General features: G+C 37.8%; 2 protein-coding genes across 5 annotated transcripts in view; one reads left to right on the top strand and one right to left on the bottom strand.

The window, feature by feature from the left end:
* stk11ip (serine/threonine kinase 11 interacting protein) overlaps nt 1-4,417 on the bottom strand; it is a 32,845-nt gene extending 28,428 nt beyond the window's left edge. For all 3 annotated transcript variants that reach the window (XM_016679412.1, XM_007567585.2, XM_016679413.1), the window contains exons 1-8: nt 4,223-4,417; nt 3,898-3,965; nt 2,826-3,028; nt 2,057-2,131; nt 582-677; nt 402-509; nt 244-315; nt 37-166 (exon numbers count right to left, since the gene is read on the bottom strand). In XM_016679412.1, the coding sequence (XP_016534898.1) occupies nt 37-166; nt 244-315; nt 402-509; nt 582-677; nt 2,057-2,131; nt 2,826-3,028; nt 3,898-3,964 (751 nt within the window). In that variant the 5' untranslated portion in view covers nt 3,965; nt 4,223-4,417. The remainder of the gene's footprint in view (nt 1-36; nt 167-243; nt 316-401; nt 510-581; nt 678-2,056; nt 2,132-2,825; nt 3,029-3,897; nt 3,966-4,222) is intronic.
* An 8,693-nt stretch (nt 4,418-13,110) lies between these two features.
* The window catches only part of igfbp2a (insulin-like growth factor binding protein 2a), a 19,479-nt gene continuing 13,096 nt past the window's right edge, over nt 13,111-19,493 (top strand). The window contains exon 1 of one of the 2 annotated variants that reach the window (XM_007567582.2): nt 13,111-13,636. In XM_007567582.2, the coding sequence (XP_007567644.1) occupies nt 13,243-13,636 (394 nt within the window). In that variant the 5' untranslated portion in view covers nt 13,111-13,242. The remainder of the gene's footprint in view (nt 13,637-19,493) is intronic. The other variant, XM_007567581.2, reaches the window with a different exon arrangement.

Here is a 19,493-nt window from a genome sequence, read left to right as displayed (position 1 = left end):
ATAAGAGACTGCACGAGTAACGCCAGCACTCTTTACCGTTAATGGTTTCCAGTTCGTTGTTCCTGAGGATGAGCGTGTGCAGCTTGGCTCTAGCGCTGGGGCCGAGTGTTGGCGCCCTCTGGAGGCAGTTGTATCCCAAGTTTAAGTGTTCCAATTCACTCAGAGGCTAAAAAATACAACAAAAACTATATATTAGCTTCTAAAAAGCAATGGAGAAATGCTCAAATGAAAAAAAAATTCTACCTTTAGGAATTCTCCACACTCTTGAATCTTGTTATGGCTCAGATCCAAGGATTTCAGTATGTTTAGTAAACTCTACGAGAAAAAGTGGGAACAATTGGAGTGTGACAGAGGATGCTGGCAGTAGTAAGAATTGAGATGTGTGGGTGGCTTGCTCTCACTAGTGACTGGTCGAGGCAGATGATGGAGTTGTAGCTGAAGTTCAGGGTGTGGAGTTCCAGCCAGGTCAATGCAGAGCTCAGGTCACCTCCACACAGAGAGAGCAGCTCCTGGGAAAAGGCAAAAACACACAGTTGCTATGGAGATGGAGACGGGAAGCTGAGAATCCAAAGTACACGTACCTCCAGGGAGTGGAGGCTCTTTGAGCAGATGAAGACCTCAAGCTGGGAATAAACTCCTCGGAGTCCCTCAAGGAGGTGTGCTGGGATTCTCTTCAGCTGGAGGAGAACAAGGAAAAAATACATCTACAACTTTAAAGAGTTCTACTTAAATTCTTAGGGTTTATACATCAGACTATATGTTAAATTGCGTCAGTTGCCTCATTCTATAAACAACAGTTTGCTGGAATTCTGTTCTATTCCTCCTGACAGAACTGGTTCTAAAACATTAACTTTGTTGCCTTTAAGGAACTTTATAATTTATTTCAGGGGTGGCCACAGTCGGTCCTCGAGGGCCGGGATCCCGTATGTTTTAGTTCTCTCCCTGGTTTAACGCACCTGGATCAAATGATGACTCGTTAGAAGGCCGAAGAAAAACACTGACAAACTGAAAAAGTTGTTGCTACCACCAGAGAGAGAACTAAAACGTGCAGGATACCGGCCCTCCAGGACGGACTTTGGGCACCCCTGATTTATTTGGCTGTTTAATGAAAGTTAATGTAAGTCTGGAAGCTTTAAACTAACTTGAACAATTCCAAATAATGTTCATTCCTCTTGCCATCTATTGTGTAAAGCTCAACAATCACCAATGGGAAACTATCACAACATGGTGCTGCCACCCTTGTAGCTCACAGTTGGTATGGTGTTCTCAAGCTCAAGCTCCTTTCTTCTACATCAAAACCTGAAAGTAGTAATTTAATAAACTCTTCCAACTTTTACTTCATGTATCCAAAAATGAAGGTCTTTCTCCCTGAGTTACAAATTGCAATCTGGATATTTTTTGTTTGCTTATGGTAGAAGCAAATTCATTCTCTCTGAGCGGTTTTTCAGGACATGTACATGTAAGACTGACTTCGTAATGGATATTTGTCCTTTGTTTTGGGATAGATATTTGGAACCAAAACACATCTAGGGATAGAACAATATAAAGAAGATCTATTATTGGGATATTTTTGTTGCATATTGTCATGGCGACGTCTGTGATCAGGAATACAGTAAACCCAAAGTATTCACAGCGGCTAGGAGCCGTATCAACCTGCTTATAGCTGAAATATGAAGATACTTGAGACCCACTCTAATGTAAAACTTATAATTGTCTATTTAAATAATTTAAACACCAAATATACCTCAATATGCATTAATACACACAGTAGAAACCATCATAGTTCTACCGCAGAAGCTTTCTTGTATCTGCTCTTGCAAGTTCAGCCAATCAGCACCAAGGAAAAAGAATGCTGCTCCTGCAAAACCACAATCTTAAATATTTATGGACTACTAATTGAAAGACTAAAATTATTTTAATATTCATATTAAGTGTGTGTAAACTCTACGAGAAAAAGTGGGAACAGTTGGAATAAAAATACACAGCAACTAGGAACCGTATCAACCTGCTTATAGCTGGTTGATACGCAAGTGTAAAAATAAAGCTTGGATTTTACCTCTAAACACTTGAGTGACTTGAAAGGGAAGATTTTCACTACTGACTCCAGCCTCACTCCAGGGGGATGGATGAGCTGCGATTACATGAATATAAAGTGAGCAACAGGGTAATATTTACATCTTAATGTCATACTTTTACTCTAGCTGGATGATGGACACATGCTGTTCTGTGCAGAGCTATAATTTGGTATTTTTTATAATGTGGGAGACAGAATTTAGACAAAAATTAAAAGAATCTATTTCTTCAACCACATGAGCAAGAGAAGATGTGAATGTTTGCTTTAATTGTAGAAAAAATAATCTGCTTGTTTATGTTCTTATACTTTCAATAAAGCAAACTTGAAATCGTCACATTTTACTCAACACCAGGGGGCAGCATAGCACTGACTCACTCCTGTCTATTGATAGACTGTGCTTTGACACGGATGAAGTAATATTAGTCAGGGTTAACTCACTTCATTACTTTAAAAGCGATAAAACACCTTTATCTGACAAATAGCTGCAAACAGTAATTTGCGCACTATATAAAAAGAAGATTTTCAACTCTAAAAAGTCCAATAAAATTCCCAAAATTTAATTTCAACCCATAAATATCATTAAACACCATGTAACTGGCCCACAGTGTAACAGACTTGGGAGCTTTTACTCATATTGCTCCTTAAATTCACACCAGTCATCCCGTTTGGTCTAGTCAAAGCCCAAGTTAAATATAGAGTTTATGGAAGCCTGATGGCCTCAGAGATGCTCCACTGTGCAGCAGGGCTTCACCTTGAGAGAGAGCGTCTTCTGCAGGACATCGAACAGGAACTGCAGCTGTAACAGAGAGGATGTGTCGGCCGGATGGGAAGGAAGCGCCAGGAAGCCATGCTGCTGGCTTCTGGACAACAAATACTGCTCAAAGAGCCTGGTGAGCTGCTGCAAGGTGCAGGCAGGGAGGGTCAGCGTGCTGCTGCCATCCAGTACTACGTCACCTGCAGAGGAAAAGTGATTAAAATGAGGAAAACAGAGAGAGATCATCACAACTTTATGAAAAGCGTTGACTAAAGTGTAAAGAAATCGACGATCAGCATCATCAATCTTCAGCTATCTCTGTAGCTGTAGGGTTTAGGATTGAAAGTACACCCAGCCATAGAGCTTCTATAGTTGCAGTGGAGACTCCTTCCTGAATGGAGCAATAGATGGCAGCTAGTTCTGTTAAGAACTTTGTATGTTTTCCTTGTTCTTCGTTGCTGTAGAAAGTACACCTGACCCAGAGCTTCTTAGTTTAGCTCAGTGTTTTTATTGTTGCCGTTAACATGCCTGCTCTGTTTTGCTTTTCAATAGAAAGTTGTCCTGATACTATAATAGCTGTTAAACGTTCCTTTTCTGTTTGTTCTTTTTCGTTGCTTGTACTTGTGACGGTGCAATGACAATAAAGTTGAATTCTATTCTATTCTTTTCCATAGAAAGGACCCCTTATCAAGTGTTGTGTTTAGCTGTCTCTTCTCTAGTCGGTGAGAAGCTACTGCTGCACTTTGGTCTCAACTGTCTTTGTTTTTCCCCTCAGAAAGTACTCATGGTTCTTTGCTTTGCTTTTGTTTGTCTGCCCTTTTCTTGGGCGAAGCCACTGACTGAGCTAGTTTTGCTCCCAACTTTGAAATCTTTCTCATAGAGAGTAAAAGGTTTCGACAAAGCTTCGAAACCCTTTTAAACTGAGCTCGTCACGGCAGGAAGTTTCTTATAACAGTTGATTTTGATTGGACTCAAAGCCTGCATTGAGTCGATTTAAATAACTTGAGCTGAAGTAAAATTATATTTATCTCTGCTTTGTAATTTTTTTTAATTGAATATTTGAACATACCGTTATTGCGAAGAAGTGTGGCCAAACTATGCACAAGTGAGGACTGGCCCGGGGGAGCCACAGCCATCCTGTAAGATGTTAAACAAGCATTTTAAATCAGGACTACAACTCCCAGACACCGACAAGCCTGCTGTTTGTTTCCTTGTAGCTGCTTAATAACGTTTTAGCTGTAAATATACATACTTACAACGCTCTTTCTCTCTCTCTCTTTTTAAACATTGTAACCGTCAATCTTCTATGTTCAACAATTCATACTTCTTAAGGAACTAACACTGTCTAAGCTCGGCTGATCTATTTTCTCCGGAAGATAAGCTAAATAGCTTACCTGCGCAGTGACAGCGGAAAAACAAAGAGCTAACATCCGGTTCTTACTTAGTGTTGTGGACGCTAATTCATAATATTTCACGTAAACGCCACACAAAGCAACGCTACAGCGGTTAATGCTTGGTTTCACAAACAGAGCTCAGTGATGTTGACATTTTTCTCCGTACATCACATGACTAGGAGGCTGACAGTTTCTACGGTGGCCCCGATGTATCAAAAATCTCGCCATATATTTTCGTTTATTTATTAAATAACACGATTTAAAAATTTTAAGCGAGAATCTGGTGGAAGTTGTTTTTTGGTGCCAGTTTTTGTGGCCAAGAAAAAAGCACATTTGCTCTGAATTATTATTTACAAATGATTCCAACTTTTGAATAAGGTAAGTAGCAATTTGGAAAAACAAAAGTACTTAAAAATGTCTGTTTATTAATTATTTAATTAACTTCTTTGTAATATTGGACGATCTGAAAGTACTCTAAGTCGACGAAACAGATTCTGCAAATTTTGCAAAGCAAAATGTTCAAAAAATACTTTTTTAAAAACAGAAAAAAACGACTTCTTGACATTTCTTATGAAGATCATTTCTTATAATGATCTATGTCATGGCCACTCTAGCGTCTATGCAGAAATAGTCTTAGGCACAATGTGATAATGTCAACAGAGAACATGAAGCATGAAATAAATGTGTATAATCTTCTCAATGATTTAAAGAATTATGGTAAATAAATATGAATGTTTTCATGTCATAAATGAAAGTATTGTCTTCCGGCAAATTTGAAAAGGCTTTCCAAAATTGACCATTTATTGGCGCACTTTGGTGAGATCTTTCAACAAGATTTGCTAATAAAAATTCTCAAATTTAGTGGGTCTTTTTAAGCAGCAAGGCTACAACGACAATAACAACAACAACAACAATAGTAATAATAATAATAATAATAATAATAATAATAATAATAATAATAATAATAATAATAATATTTTTTTATAATGCCCTTTTATGTCTTTATATCTCAAAGGGCAAGAATATAAGCAAACCTAGCAGTTGCAATGGATAAAAATAATTAAATAAATGAACAAATAAAAGAGATTAAAACCAATATAAGATAATGAACCAAAAATGTTGCTAAAAAGAAATGTCTTAAGACCCTTTTTTTTAAAAAAACAGTCAGTAGATTGTGGTGCCCTCAGAGTGCAGCAGGGCCGAGCTCAAATCGTGACACCGCACCTACTTAATGGCACTTCCGGTGGCACGTGTCATTAAGCGCCACAAGTGCCACTGTTTTCGGGGCTAGCTGTCAGTGTTGTCACTGACTTCGGCTGACTTCGGCATCTCATACTGGCACTTCCGCTGACACCTGCCATTATTGGTCACAAGTGCCACTGTTTTCAGGGCTAGCTGTGAGTGTTGCCAGCATAGACATAATCTGCTTATATTATGTCTATGGTTGCCACCATGGTTGCCACTGGCTTCGGCAAATGGACTACATATCCCATGATGCTTTATAACTAGTAGAAGAACTTGAAGACAGACGAAGAAGAAATAATTTTGTAGGGATTTTTTTCGCAGAAAGACTTATGTTAGCTGAATTCCTACACTTTTTGTATATCATTATGTATGATTCGTTCATCCTATTTATTCACTAAAGTTCATCTGAATAATCCAGCCGACTCCTTTCGTCTTTGAATTAGTTGAATATACAACAGGTATCAAGGGTGCCATTGGTTTCGGCACCTTTGCAACAGCTGAGTCTGGCTTCCACTAGAGCTGCTGTTAGGTGTCCAGAATGTTTCAGAGCTGTCAAAACTGGTGCCGATGTTTTGGGGGATGGCAACGACAGTTTTTGGAAAACGTGTTACTTATATTGCCTGTTTATAATTTTTTTATTTCAATGGTAATTGTATTGGTTAATTATCCGTTTAACACCTTGAATATTTTTGACTTAATTTAATTGAAGGAAGATGGCCAAAGTAATTGAATCTAACACAAAGTGTCACTATTAACAGTGGAACCTGTTGAACCCCGTTAGGTTGCCAAACAGGGCTTTGGCCAAGATGGAAATACATAGTAGTTGTGTAAAACGTATGTTGTAGAAATCAATAAAGTGGTTAACAGGCATTTTTGGAAAATTATGATAACATGTTTCCAAAAGCTTTGCATTATCTTAAAAAAAAAAAAAAAACTCTGAAAGTTATAGTGGCTGCCTGGTGTTGGGAACTTATTACATCCTGTGAACTGTCATGGAACCATGCTGAACATAATATCACTCTGGAATTGTCAATATCTCATGTTGCCACTGTCACCAATATTAACTAATAAGTCAATATTAGTGAACTTACCCGGTTTAATAATAGCATTATATTAAGGTAACTGTATGAAAATAATTATAATCTGGAACTGACGGGAGCTTGTCAGCACTGGAACACCGGATGTATATTTAAATATGTAGAATTATGTTTTAATTAAGATATATTTTATTTCTATTTGTTTGAACTAAAGTTATTCATATGCTACATTCTATATGAAACAGATAGAATGTAGCCACTTGTGCCACCTTACTTGTGCCACCTTACCCAGTAGTAAGGCGGTAACGGGTAAGGTGGCACAACAGCCCGTGGCCATGGGTGCCACAGGCTGCTGTGACCTCATTCTATCTGTTTCAGATTGAATGTAGCATATGAAAAACATCAGTTCAAACAAATAGAATTAAGTGGCCACCTTACCCGATGGTAAGGTGGCACAAGTGGCACCTTACCCAGAAGCCCTTGGTACAAGCGGCATCTTACGGCAGCTGTCAACATGTTTTCACTGAGGCTCTTTATTGGAAACTGAAATTTGAGACTGTATCCAAAATAGACCAGGGCGTATTTGCTTTTTTGAGGGAACACAACACTTAAGAGGAAATGCAATACTTTGTGCCAGATCCACCTGTGTTTCCTTGAATTATAAATTCATTCATAATAAATCTGACACAGAAGCTGTCACCAAAGAATATTCAGCTGAACTTTGCTGAAAACACTGACAATATTTTGAAGAACTGTTCTCAGAGACTCTGCCTAGTGATCTTGGGGTGACCCAACTAGGACCTAGTACCTAGTTGGGTCACCCCTCTGTCTTGAATTTGGGGGAAAAAAATCATATTTATCACTACAGAAGGGTTCAGTGAATGCGCATATGAAACTGGTGGGTTCGGTACCTCAAAAAAGGTTAAGAACCACTGGGTTATAATATTTCTTAAGAAAACTCTTTTAGCTCGATCTTCTTCAAACCCAGGTTCTCCCGGCGGGCCACGTGTAGCCACACAAAAACAACAATGAGTGCACACGTCACTGAATTGCAGTTTAATCCAATAGAAGACAACGCATAAAATTACAACAGAAACTGCAGAACAACAGAGACATACATTCATTTACCTGGCATAAATGGAAAGAATAAGAAGGAAAGAAAGAAAGAAAAGCAAAGATGTGCAAAGAATTGCGAGAGCAAATGTAATTTGTTACTTCTGTGTAGAAAGTTTTATAGTGAAGGTGTATTCTTATCTTTAATTTATTCAACTAAGGCGTATCTTTGCTCATCCAACCAGCAGCTATCTCTGACTCTCTCTCTCAAAAGCCAGGAACTCCTGCTGTTTTATGGCTTTTCACAGATGAGTGTGAAAAGCTAGAACTTCTCCTGTATTGTTTCCCACACAGACAAATTGCAGTTCAAAAGATCTTAGCAAACCATCTGCTTTAACTACAGGTAACATAAAGGTCAATAGGCCAGAATAAGTTACTGATTTTAAAACTATAATTAGGATATTTCAATAAACACATGTTAAGTTTTAAAACTAGCATACTTTAAATTTATTTTCTTAACAGTAGCTAGCCCCGAAAACAGTGGCACTTGTGACCAATAATGGCAGGTATCAGCGGAAGTGCCAGTATGAGGTGCCGAAGTCAGTCAAAGTCAGTGACAACACTGACAGCTAGCCCCGAAAGCAGTGGCAGCCGTGACACATGCCACCAGAAGTGCCACGGTAGGTGCGGTGTCACGATTTGCGCCTGCTGTTTCTTTCAGAGTGTCAGGGAGGAGCGACAGCGAGAAGACTCTATGGTCCTTTTTTAACAACCATTCAGTACACCATCTGAAGGTAAACCAAGGTTTGTCTTGTATAGATGTAAGAAGAAGAACATTCTAGTTGAATTTTGATGCTAAATAAGTTTACATAATTAAAAACATACATTGGTATATAATTTTTGCCCAATAATTATGTGAATTAATAACAGTGGGCTGTGGTCATCTTTAATTGCAAAAGCAAAACATCACACCAAAATATGAATACAATAAAATACACTGTTTACTTTGTGGGGAAAGAACACCTATGAAAGAATAATTGTTTTAAACAAAATCCCCCAAACACAAACAGGCCCACAGCATCACAAGTCCTCCACCATTATTAACAATGGATATCCTCTCCTTTACCACATACTTGTCTTTAGTCTCAGTCCTCATCCATCCAAAGAACATAGAAGCTTAATCATTAGTCATATGCCAGGATTTAAATCTGAACAACCTAAGCCAATGATGACTGATTTAAGGGTTTCAAAGATGTAACTTACAGTCTTTTTTCCAGAGAGATGTCATTAATTGTTGCTAAAGCAATTATTCTAACAATTTACAGTTATTCCTTGCCTTTTCCCCCTCCCTGGACTGAAAAATTTAAATTTGGGTTCTCTACCATTTTCAGCATGGGTAATAGTTATTGGGGGAATAAAATCTGGAATTCACCATATTTCAAACGTCTGCCCTCCAAATCTGCAGACTTATACATTAAGCAAACTCATTAAGAGAGTTGTTTCCACCGGCCTTCATTCATTTTTATTGGTTGAAACGTAACAATGTGGTTTCATAACAGATACCTCATAGTGATCAACATCAGCAAGAAAAAAGCTAAATAAAGTTTCCTGCTCTGTGCATGCATCCGTTGCTTGGCAGCAAACACTTGGGTATATATACACATGCGTTTCCATTTGGGACTTGTGAAGTGAACATTTCCATGTAAGGATTTATGCGCTGCAATTTGGTAAACATTTCCATCCAGTGAGATGCAGCACAATGAAGTCACTCAAGGGACTCAGATTTTGCCAGTTCAGCTTGCAAATGTGAAAACTTGCTTTGACAGCAACTTAGTCACAAAACAGTCAGACAGTCCAGCTGTGTCTGTAACTTTGTTTCATCATGTCCCACTAATCAAATAATATTCATAACCTTGACTCTGCCTACCAAACCCAACAACTAGATTGTTCAACAGTCTCTGGCAGACTGAGCACATGAGTGTTTGTTGGAACCAAGCTCATTTGATAAGAACTAGCAATGTTTGTATTACATTTGATGTTAATGGTTCATATGCACAACAAAGCTGCTATGTCATACAGCATAGCAAATCCATGTCAATTTTTCCTGATAATAAAGTCTATTTTTGACCCTTGGAACGCCTGCTGAGAGGGCAAGGGCTAAAAAGAAGTCAAAAAATAATTGCCATGGTTTGGATCACACCCAGAGGAATTCAGCTGAGAGGATATTTTTGGCTGAGAAATGTCAAAAGCAATTTATTTATGTCAAATAGCTGTTTTACCTTATAGCAAAGCATTCATTATGTGCTAATTAGTGTGTTGTTAGTGTAATAAGTTCTTATAAAGCACTTATTAAATAGTCATTTATAAATACTCTGTTTTCTACAGTATGCTTTTTTTTTAGTCATATAAACCTTCTACACAGTGGACTCCTAGTATTCACATGACAGGGACCAAAGCTTGGGTAAGCTAAAATCTGCTAATACTGCAGACCCCCACTATAAAGGCTCACAAATACCTATTTTAATAGTTCAAATACCAAATATGCCTCAATATGGATTAATACACACAATGGAAACCATAATAGACAGTGGTCCACTTTTCAAATAAAAAATGTTTAATCTTCAGACTAACCTGTACTGTTGCTGACCAAATGAAAAAAAAAGCTAATTTAATACCTTCAAAAAAGTAAATATACAACTGAAACCGAGTTTTAGCATCTATTTCATAAATAAATAAGCTAGCATTACTGTTGGAATACACCTAGCTGTTACAGAAAGCAGCCGGTTAAAGCTGCTATAACTCATTTGAATTGTTCATAAATGCCACCTGGTTTATCTTTCTCAGACACATGATAATTGTAGCATTTCAATATGTACATTAATAAAGACATTGATAACGTATTAGTGCTATTAAAGACAAATGTTATGGCAACACTGAATACCAGAGTCAGTCTGTTCTCCCTGTTAGTATTTAGCAATTAGCTGACAACATGCTATCAACTGAAGATGAATTAATATGGGAAAACAAGGAAGATACTCATCAAATACAGAGTTGTGGGTTTCTATGGCGACTCAGACATTTCTAAAAAGAGCAGGGAGAAAATCTAAAGACAAGAACTTCAGCTTTTGACAACAGGCCCTGTGTGAATGCAAAAGTCAAAAAGATCTGTGTTTTTTAGGTGTACTGTGAATTACAACTCGCATTGAAGGTTTCCAATGCGAGTTTTAAAAGAATGTTTCACAATTGGAGTAACCTGGTTTCTACATCCTAATGAAGTTCAACCAGCCTTTTTTTTTTGATTAAAAACAATAATAATAACAAAAAATGCTTGATTTAATAATTTTCAAAAATATTTTTTCTTTAGTTCTGTCTTGTGGACTACATGTCAAATGATTAAAATCAACAAGAAAAGAAGCCCACTTTGCTAATGTGTAAAAAGGGTAAACTATGAACTACAGATGTTTAGCCTAGCATGACTTTAGCCAAGCTTCATTGAATTTAAATGTAGCTATTATTTAGTTTACTGCCACACACACACACACACACACACACACACACACACACACACACACACACACACATATTTCAAGGGTAATTTTTTAAATTCTTTGATCTGGACATTGATTTTCTTCAAAAACAGAAAAAACCATAACTACCAAAAAACATCCGTCTTAAGAAGATTCTCCTCCATCAGTGGCAACCACTCCGAGACGGGAAACAGATAGGACGACCTTTTGTGCCTTACCATTGACAAGCATTAAAAAATGTTACCACTATTTGTATCCATCACATAAATGATACATTGTGATCTTGAAGACTGAAGATATCTTGCATATAAAAAGCTTCCTTTATGAATGATGAGGGAAACATGCTGTGAGTGTTCCCCATTCATCACTGATCCTCCGGTCTTCCTCTATCAATGCAGAGTTTATCCAGAGTTTGTGTTTGTTCAACAATTCCACTGGGAGGAATTTAAGTAAATGACCTTGGTGGGTATTACTCTGCACACACTGGCAGACCCCACGGCCTGTTGGGTCTAATTAGCCAGTGACCAACCTGGACACAAATCCTCACCCCCCGGCTCACACTTATAAAACAGCAGGCCTTCTCTCCTGCATCTTTTCCATCCATGGTTTCACAAAATGACATATGAGGTTCTATGAGCAAACAGCCCTCTAGGCATCCTCCTGACTCACACCTTTCTCCCTCTCCAAGCCCCCAAGGTGAGCTGCAGATGTAAGTTGGGCCAAATAACGTTAACTCAGGGTGCAGCCACGACACAAAATAATCAGCATTTATACCTGCGGTGTTAGGTTTCACATACCAGAGCTATTCCTGGGTCCCATGGATAAACACCTATTAGTGTGCAGCACTGGACGGGGTTAACACTGGCTTGTTTTGTGGCCAGGCACGACACCTCGAGGCTTGGCCCCACCGATCGATAGGAAAAGTGACTGTGGACGTCCACAGTAGCGTCACTGTACAAAGGTGTGCGGAAGATGGCAACTTTTAATTGAATGTGAATGGACATTTGAGCCTCCTTGGGTTCTTTCCATGCAGGGAATGCTCCTGACACAGTCTTTTTGTTTAGTTTGTTAGTTTGCTTATGCATTCTCAGCGCCGGCGCAGGCGGGCGGTGCTGATTGAAACAAACAGGCTGCACCGTGCAAGCTGCACAGTTTTAGTTTCAAGCTGTCCCAGAGCAACTTTGCCCCTCTTTTTCATCAAATCAGTACTGGCAGTGCAACATTTGCAGGAAGGAATCCTAGGATATTTACAACAGTGTCAGAAAATTCATATCTTTCACCAAATGAAATGTCACTAGATACTTACTGTTATGTATAATACTTTTGTTTGTTGTTGTTGTTGTTTTTTTTAACAATTATTATTTTTACTCTAGTCCAGTTATTCGTGGTGCAAAAATAGGAACTGAAAGAAAATTTGCAACATTTTACAAATAAAAATCTGAAATGTGTGGTGTGTTAATATGTAGGGAATACAGCTAACAAATTACCAGATGAGACCAACACATTAGAGGTAGTATCATTTAACTCACAAACCTGCGGCAAATAGAATTGAAAGCTAGTCATATTTACAGTTTTCCCTAAGCTTTGTGGAAGTAGAAGCATCATGCTGTTGAAGTTGCTAAGTGATGGGAAGTTTGATGGAGACGCAAAAGCCTTGATGCTGAAAGCTAGAGTGGTGTAAGTTGTGTGATAGGATGGTCTAGTCAAAGTCAAGATCTTGAGGAGCAGGTAAAGATTTCAGTCAGTAGATGTTCAACTTGAACCTTAAACTATTGACTCAGAGAAGATGAATAGTGTGCCATACTTTTCAAAAATCTGTGAATCATCCATCAGTTTCCTTCAGCTGTAAAACTGGCAACCATTTCCTGTAGATGTATCACATGAATTCCCCTCAATGCAGTTCAAGTTCAAATAGTTTGCTCTAGTGGGAGTACATTTATTTTTTATAATTATATAAACAAAATAAAAAACCAACCATTTTATCCATCATCCTAAATATAAAGCGACATGTTCCCTAATAACGTCCACTTGTGTCCAGATCCCAAACCTGGGAACTTGTAGGACCCAGCAGCCCTCCCATTCCCGGCTTCACCTGTTCGCATTCACATTTCTTGCCTCTTTTTTTCAGTCGGGATTGTCTCCGATCAGCCCCGACACCATGACCAAAGTCCGCACGCCTCCAACCATGCTATGGTTCACCGGCTGCAGCCTGCTGCTCCTCTCCGCGCCCTTCGCCTGCGCCTCCCTGTCCGAGATGGTGTTCCGCTGCCCGGGCTGCACCGCGGAGCGCCAGGCGCTCTGCCCGCAGCTCGCCGAGCCATGCGCGGAGATGGTGCGGGAGCCGGGATGCGGGTGCTGCCCCGTGTGCGCCCGGCAGGAGGGCGAGGCGTGCGGCGTCTACACCCCGAGGTGCTCCACCGGTCTGCGGTGCTACCCGACGCCCGACTCGGAGCTACCCCTGGAACAACTGGTGCAAGGCCAGGGCCAGTGTCGGCGCAAAGTGGACACGGAGACGGTCACTTACAGCCCGGAGCAGCGGGAGCACAGCAGCGGTCAGTCAGTTCACTGAAAACCTCAATCAATTTTTAATGACACTGTCTAGACTGCAGCCTATAGACAGATTGCACTGTCATGAACCGTCCAATAAGGTACAGTGACCATACTTCTGCCTATTAGTGCATAATAACTCTTAAATGTGCAGCGTTGTAAATAAAAACACGGTTTTATGACTAAAATTATGAATTAAGAACTGTTTTGGAGAGCTACTTCTATTTATTCTCATGCATTTAGTTTGTGGAACCATGTAACAGATTATGTGTTGAGTTCACTTCAGCCAGTTCATCTCAGCTGTTCTCCAAAACAGCTGGATATCCAGCCTTTCCCCTCCGAACAACAGAGAGCAAGTTGCTTGCTAAAGAAAGAGAGAGAAAAAAACTCTCTGAAGTTGTACTTGGATCGAAACAGAAAACATTGAAATATTGATGTTTCCACAGGGGAGAACAGGGAGGGGACAGCAACAGGAATGCTGCAAGGATTGCAATGCTGGATCTTAAGCTTTGGCCAGATGAAGCTGTTGACAGTGACTGCATTAATCTAAAGCTGCTGGTCTAAACCTGAAAAACTAGCTTGAAACACATTTATAGTTTTCTACCACAATCCAAAGCTAAAGTGTAATTTATTAAAATTTTTGTGATAGAAAAACAAAATTTACTTTGATGCACCGAAATAAAAACTGTTGGAACTACAGTTTAAACCCATCAGTTTGTTTGTGAACCACAACCTGCCCGGGATTATGGATAAAAAATATGTTGATAAGGAACTATTCTCAGATTTTTCAGTGGAATATGACCCCAAATTAGTTGCAGAAAAATATGCTAATTCACAGATTTTTTTTTTTGGTCTAGCATATCTAAAATATTTGAAGAAAATGCATCTTAAACAGCTAGCTGTAATGCTACTTGATACTGGCTGGCATTTGCAAAGCAAGAGTGGCATTTATTTTTCTTGCTGCTGATTGGCTGACAGAAGAAAGACCATAAATATTAGCTTCTGCTCATGTTAAATTCATCAATACAATTCTCAGGGACTATCAAACAGAAGAGGAAAGCAAACAGAAAGTATCTGAAATGCATTCTTAGACTTGCCTATTGCTGCATTTTAGCCCAAAATGCCTTACGAAAGTCTTTACACCTCTTAAACTTTCTTTGACATTTTGTAATGTTACTACGAGAATTTTCAGTGCATCACATTTTATTCTATCTAGACCAACTCTAAATAAGGCAGGAAAGAAAAAAAAAAAAAGATTCAAAATATTAAAATTAGCAGCCAGTGTGATGGTTCTTAGGTGAACGGTGCATCCTCCTACCAACCTGCCAACCAATCAAAACACAGGAAATGCAGCACTGTCCCATAGAATGCACTTAAAATACTCTTTGTATTCTCAGTTGTAAGATTTACTGCAAAAGCCATGAAACCAACAGAAAACTATAATCAGTCATCTTCCCCTTCTAATGATCCCCAAACAGGAACAAGTAAGTGGTTAGTGGATGCTTGGTACACTGTGATACAGTGTAGTATTTCCTTGAAGAAAGAAGTCAATGTAAGAATTTATGAATTTCCCTGATCCTGGACTGATTATGCTAAAAAAAAAACAATAAAAAAATAAAAGTGATAATTTATTTAGGCCACATGATGAATTTCTGCAAAATATTATGCATCTGTTTATCATGCTGTAAATAAACATACAAAGTTTTCAAATGACAGTTGTATTTATCAAGGGGAAAAAGCTCCTGAAACTTAATAAGTGGTTCTGCCGTTTGCAGCAACAACTGCCATCAAGCCTTTGCAATAATAAGTAATGAGTCTCTGGAGGAACATTACTGAATCGCTTCCTGGCAGAAATGTTTTATCCAGCCACACTGGGGGATTTTTCAACAGGAACAGCCTGTTTAAAAAGGCTAAAAGACCTTTCATTTTTTTATTTTATTGTCATCCAGAGGCTGCTCTGCTTTTTTAAACATGTCCTGTCTAGCGGTGTGGCACTCAAAATTGTTGTCAGAGAGTCAAAGTGAGGCCTATTAGATTTACTTTCACAAGCGGCGCATTACAGCTTTCACCATGATTGATATATATGAAACTTTATTAGAAGTTGCTTTGGGTTTGCTACTTTTCTGAGATCTTTTAGCCTGCTTTGTGTTGTCAGACAGGTTCTATTGAAAAGTGTTTATAAAAACAAAACCAAACAGAGAGCAAGTACTTTTTCACTAAGTGAAAACAAATGCAGAGCTTTATATTTAGAGTTCTAGAAAGTAAAGAACTTTGTGTTTCAAACTGAAGCAACTAAATAATTTATCTTGCCATTAATTCTTTTTACATAACAGGTTTTGTCTTGACTTATTTCTTTTAGCAGCAATAGATCATCTTTCTTCTTAGTTTTGTATTGATCCAAAGTTATTCACTGTGAATAATCTCTATTGTGTAATACGCATTAGGAAAGGATGATGACCTTTAAAACAAAAGTTCCAATCGATTCAATTAAAAATAGCTTATTGATCCGTAAAGGTACATGAATGTTTTTCCAAGTTCTCTTAAAGAGCTGCTTTAGTGACGTGTCATCAATTTAATAAAGTCAACTGTACAACAGGGAAAATGTCAGTAACACTTTATTTGAAGGGGGTTGAATAAGACTTTATTCAACCCCCTTGAATAAAGTCTTATTCAATTACAGTTTAAAAGCTTATGCATACCATGACAGTGTCATTTTTATGACACTGTCATAAACATGACATAACACATGTCATGAACATGAATAAGCCTTCATGAATATTTATGACTGTTGTCATAAACGTCATTCGGTAAATTATGACACTTTTAATACAAAGTTGACATTATTCAAAATGTCTTTGTTATGACAACTTGACATTAACCAATAAATTATTACTGTTTAAACTTTACCTTTAATAACATAAAGTTACCTAATTTTTAAAGTGCAATCAATAATACTTTTATAACAAATTTATATCAGTAATGATTTCTTGGTTAATGTCAAGTTGTCATAACAAAGACATTTTGAATAATGTCAACTTTGTATTAAAAGTGTCATAATTTACCGAATGACGCTTTATGACAACAGTGATAAATATTCATGAAGGCTTATTCATGTTCATGACAGGTGTTATGTCATGTTTATGACAGTGTCATGTCAGTCTTATTCAACCCCCTTCAAATAAAGTGTTACCAAAATGTCTAATCTTTTCTCCTGTTACACAGGAAATCTGTTACTTTAAAGGAGCCAGACTCACCGCACTGCTTGCCTAAGTGCGGTGAGCTGTTACTTGATAAGGCATTTTATGATGTTCAACGGATTCATATGCATATCTGCTATAAATAAGAAATTACAGTTTAAAAGCTTATGTATACCACATCAATCATTGTAAGAGTTGAAACCCAACATGCCATTCTCATGCAGAGTTTCTGAAGTTTATATTTCTGTACCTCTTTGAATATTTCCCCACAGTTTTGCCAAAAAAAAAAAAAAAAAACTAGGCAGTTTTCATATAGTCTCCATTTTGTTGAACAAACAGAGGATAGATTAGGCTCTTTACAAATGACTGTTCAGATTTATGGAGGATCTTATATTTAAGGTGATGAAATAGATGTTTTCTTTTATGGTTTTGATACCTCAATTTGGACTAACAAATGACACAAACCATTTGAATAAAAAGTCTGTTTGTTATAATGTTTGGGATTAATTTTTATCCTGAAACATCCTTCTTTACAAAGAAAGACACATTTCACATCGGCTTTTTGTCTTTATACAAAAGATTGTTTGATATTAGGTTTCCAAGGAAACCGACATCCGAGTAGGGTTAGCTTTATCAGATCCAACAGTTGTTTTGACTAGAACTTTACCAAGACTTCAGAAAAGATTAAATCAACTTAAAAAGACTGAAATAGTCCATGGTCTTTATTAGATGAATCATAAAAAAGGCTCAAAACTCAGTGTAGTTGATGTTGACTGTTGATTGATCCTAAAAACAGCCCACTGTCAGAGTTAATTTTCACCCAGCTATTATTAGGGTCCATTTGAGTTGATGATAATGAGAAAGAAAAACATGACGTTTTGCTGTTATGGAGAGAGTTGTCATGGAGAAGGAAAACTGGAGAAACAAAAGGGAGCTAAAAACAACCCGCGCCCTCAGCGACTGGAATCACATTCATTGAGAAGTGGCATTCCTGTGTACCTGCAGGGTGTCCAGACAGATCTGGCGGGCCTGAAATAGCAGCAGGATAATCCCCCTGACCCATCCCCAAAAATCCCATCTAAAAACGGGTATTTGCACCGTCTTCCCCCGAGGCATCGACTTCAGTCATCTCCGTGCCAGGAATCTCCTCGTTCCTATTGAGAACCAAAATAAATTCCCACCGTCCATTTTGCCTAATGGTTCTTAAAACTGAACAAGCATGAAGGGTCGGCTGACAACTTTGAAAATGTTGGCGTAGATTCAAAGATACTAATGATAATGTTTTAGCTGTTATTGATTTGGTTGCAACCTATAGACCTATAGAGCAGACATTTCTAACTTTACTCAATCAATCAAGTTTATTTGTATAGCACATTTCAGCAGTAAGGCAGCTCAAGGTGAGGTACATAATAAAAACACAAAATTTGAGTTTTAAAGAAAACATCATACAGTCAACAACTGAACAAATATAACCAAAATCATGCACATCACATATGTTGGTCAATATTTCATTTATTGTGGTTCAAAAGCATCTCTAAACAGCTGGGTTTTTAGTCTTAGCTTAAAGGAACTGAGTGTTTCAGCAGTTCTCTGGAAGTTTGTTCCACATTTGTGGTACATTGAAGCTGAACGCTGCTTCTCCCTGTTTGTTCTGGTTCTGAATACAGACCAGAGCCAGAAGACCTGAAAGGTTTGGAAGGTTGACACAACAGCAGAACTTTAATAATCTTTAAATCAGTGATTTCTAAACTACCAACAGTATTTTAAAGTCTATTCTCTCAGTGAAGGATTTTAGAACTGGAACTCATGATGTGCTCTAGCTTCCTGGTTTTAGTCAGAACTCCAGCAGCAGCGTTCTAGATCAGCTGCAGTTGGACGATTGCTTTTTTTAGGCAGAATTACTGTGAATTACTGTACCAGCTTAGAGTTGGACAACAAAATTAAATAAATAGACTAGCCAAACTTAGCTGAATCGTACTATTTAGAAAGATGGCCTCTTTAAATAAGTTATTGTTTTGTTTTTAAAGAAAAATACAAATCTATTTGTTTTTTTCAATAAAAAGATTACTTTTCCCCCTCTTTTTATTGAGAAAAAAGTTCTAATCATGTTTGTTCTAAAAAATAATACTACATTATGTTTAAAACAAAATTATTATTTATATATCTGTTTCACCTGTTGGTTTTGTTTAATTTTTCATTTTGGAGACATTTTTTAAAATTATTTTTACACATCTGCTGTGAATTTTGGACTCATTTGTTCAGTGTTGCCTGTTTGAGTGTTCTTTCATGTTGTAGAAATACCATATAGAATTTTAATCAGTGTGTATGAATAATTCTGACTTAGTTCCATGCTCTCTTTAGGGTTGTGTGCTGTTTTAACACACAACTAAAATATTTGCTGTGTCTGACATTAGTTTTGGCTTCAAATCTAAAGTAAGCAACATTTGACATTTATTTATGAACCATTTAGTAATTATAAAAAGAAAAGGCTGCGTTTAATCACATATAACGCTTTAAACTTTTCTATGCAAATGAGGAGTCTATAAAATTATAGACTCAAATGACATCCATAGAAAGGTCTTTGAAAGTGTGTTTAATTCTAAGGCAGCCCAACCACCATAAAAATACACAAAATATTCCCTTCTGTGGTTTCACCAACAGAATG

This window comes from Poecilia formosa, unplaced genomic scaffold (genome assembly GCF_000485575.1).
Source record: "Poecilia formosa unplaced genomic scaffold, Poecilia_formosa-5.1.2 Scaffold210, whole genome shotgun sequence".
Classification (NCBI taxonomy): domain Eukaryota; kingdom Metazoa; phylum Chordata; class Actinopteri; order Cyprinodontiformes; family Poeciliidae; genus Poecilia; species Poecilia formosa.
Note: the sequence above shows the minus strand (reverse complement) of the source record. Positions and strands in the feature narration are given on the sequence as shown.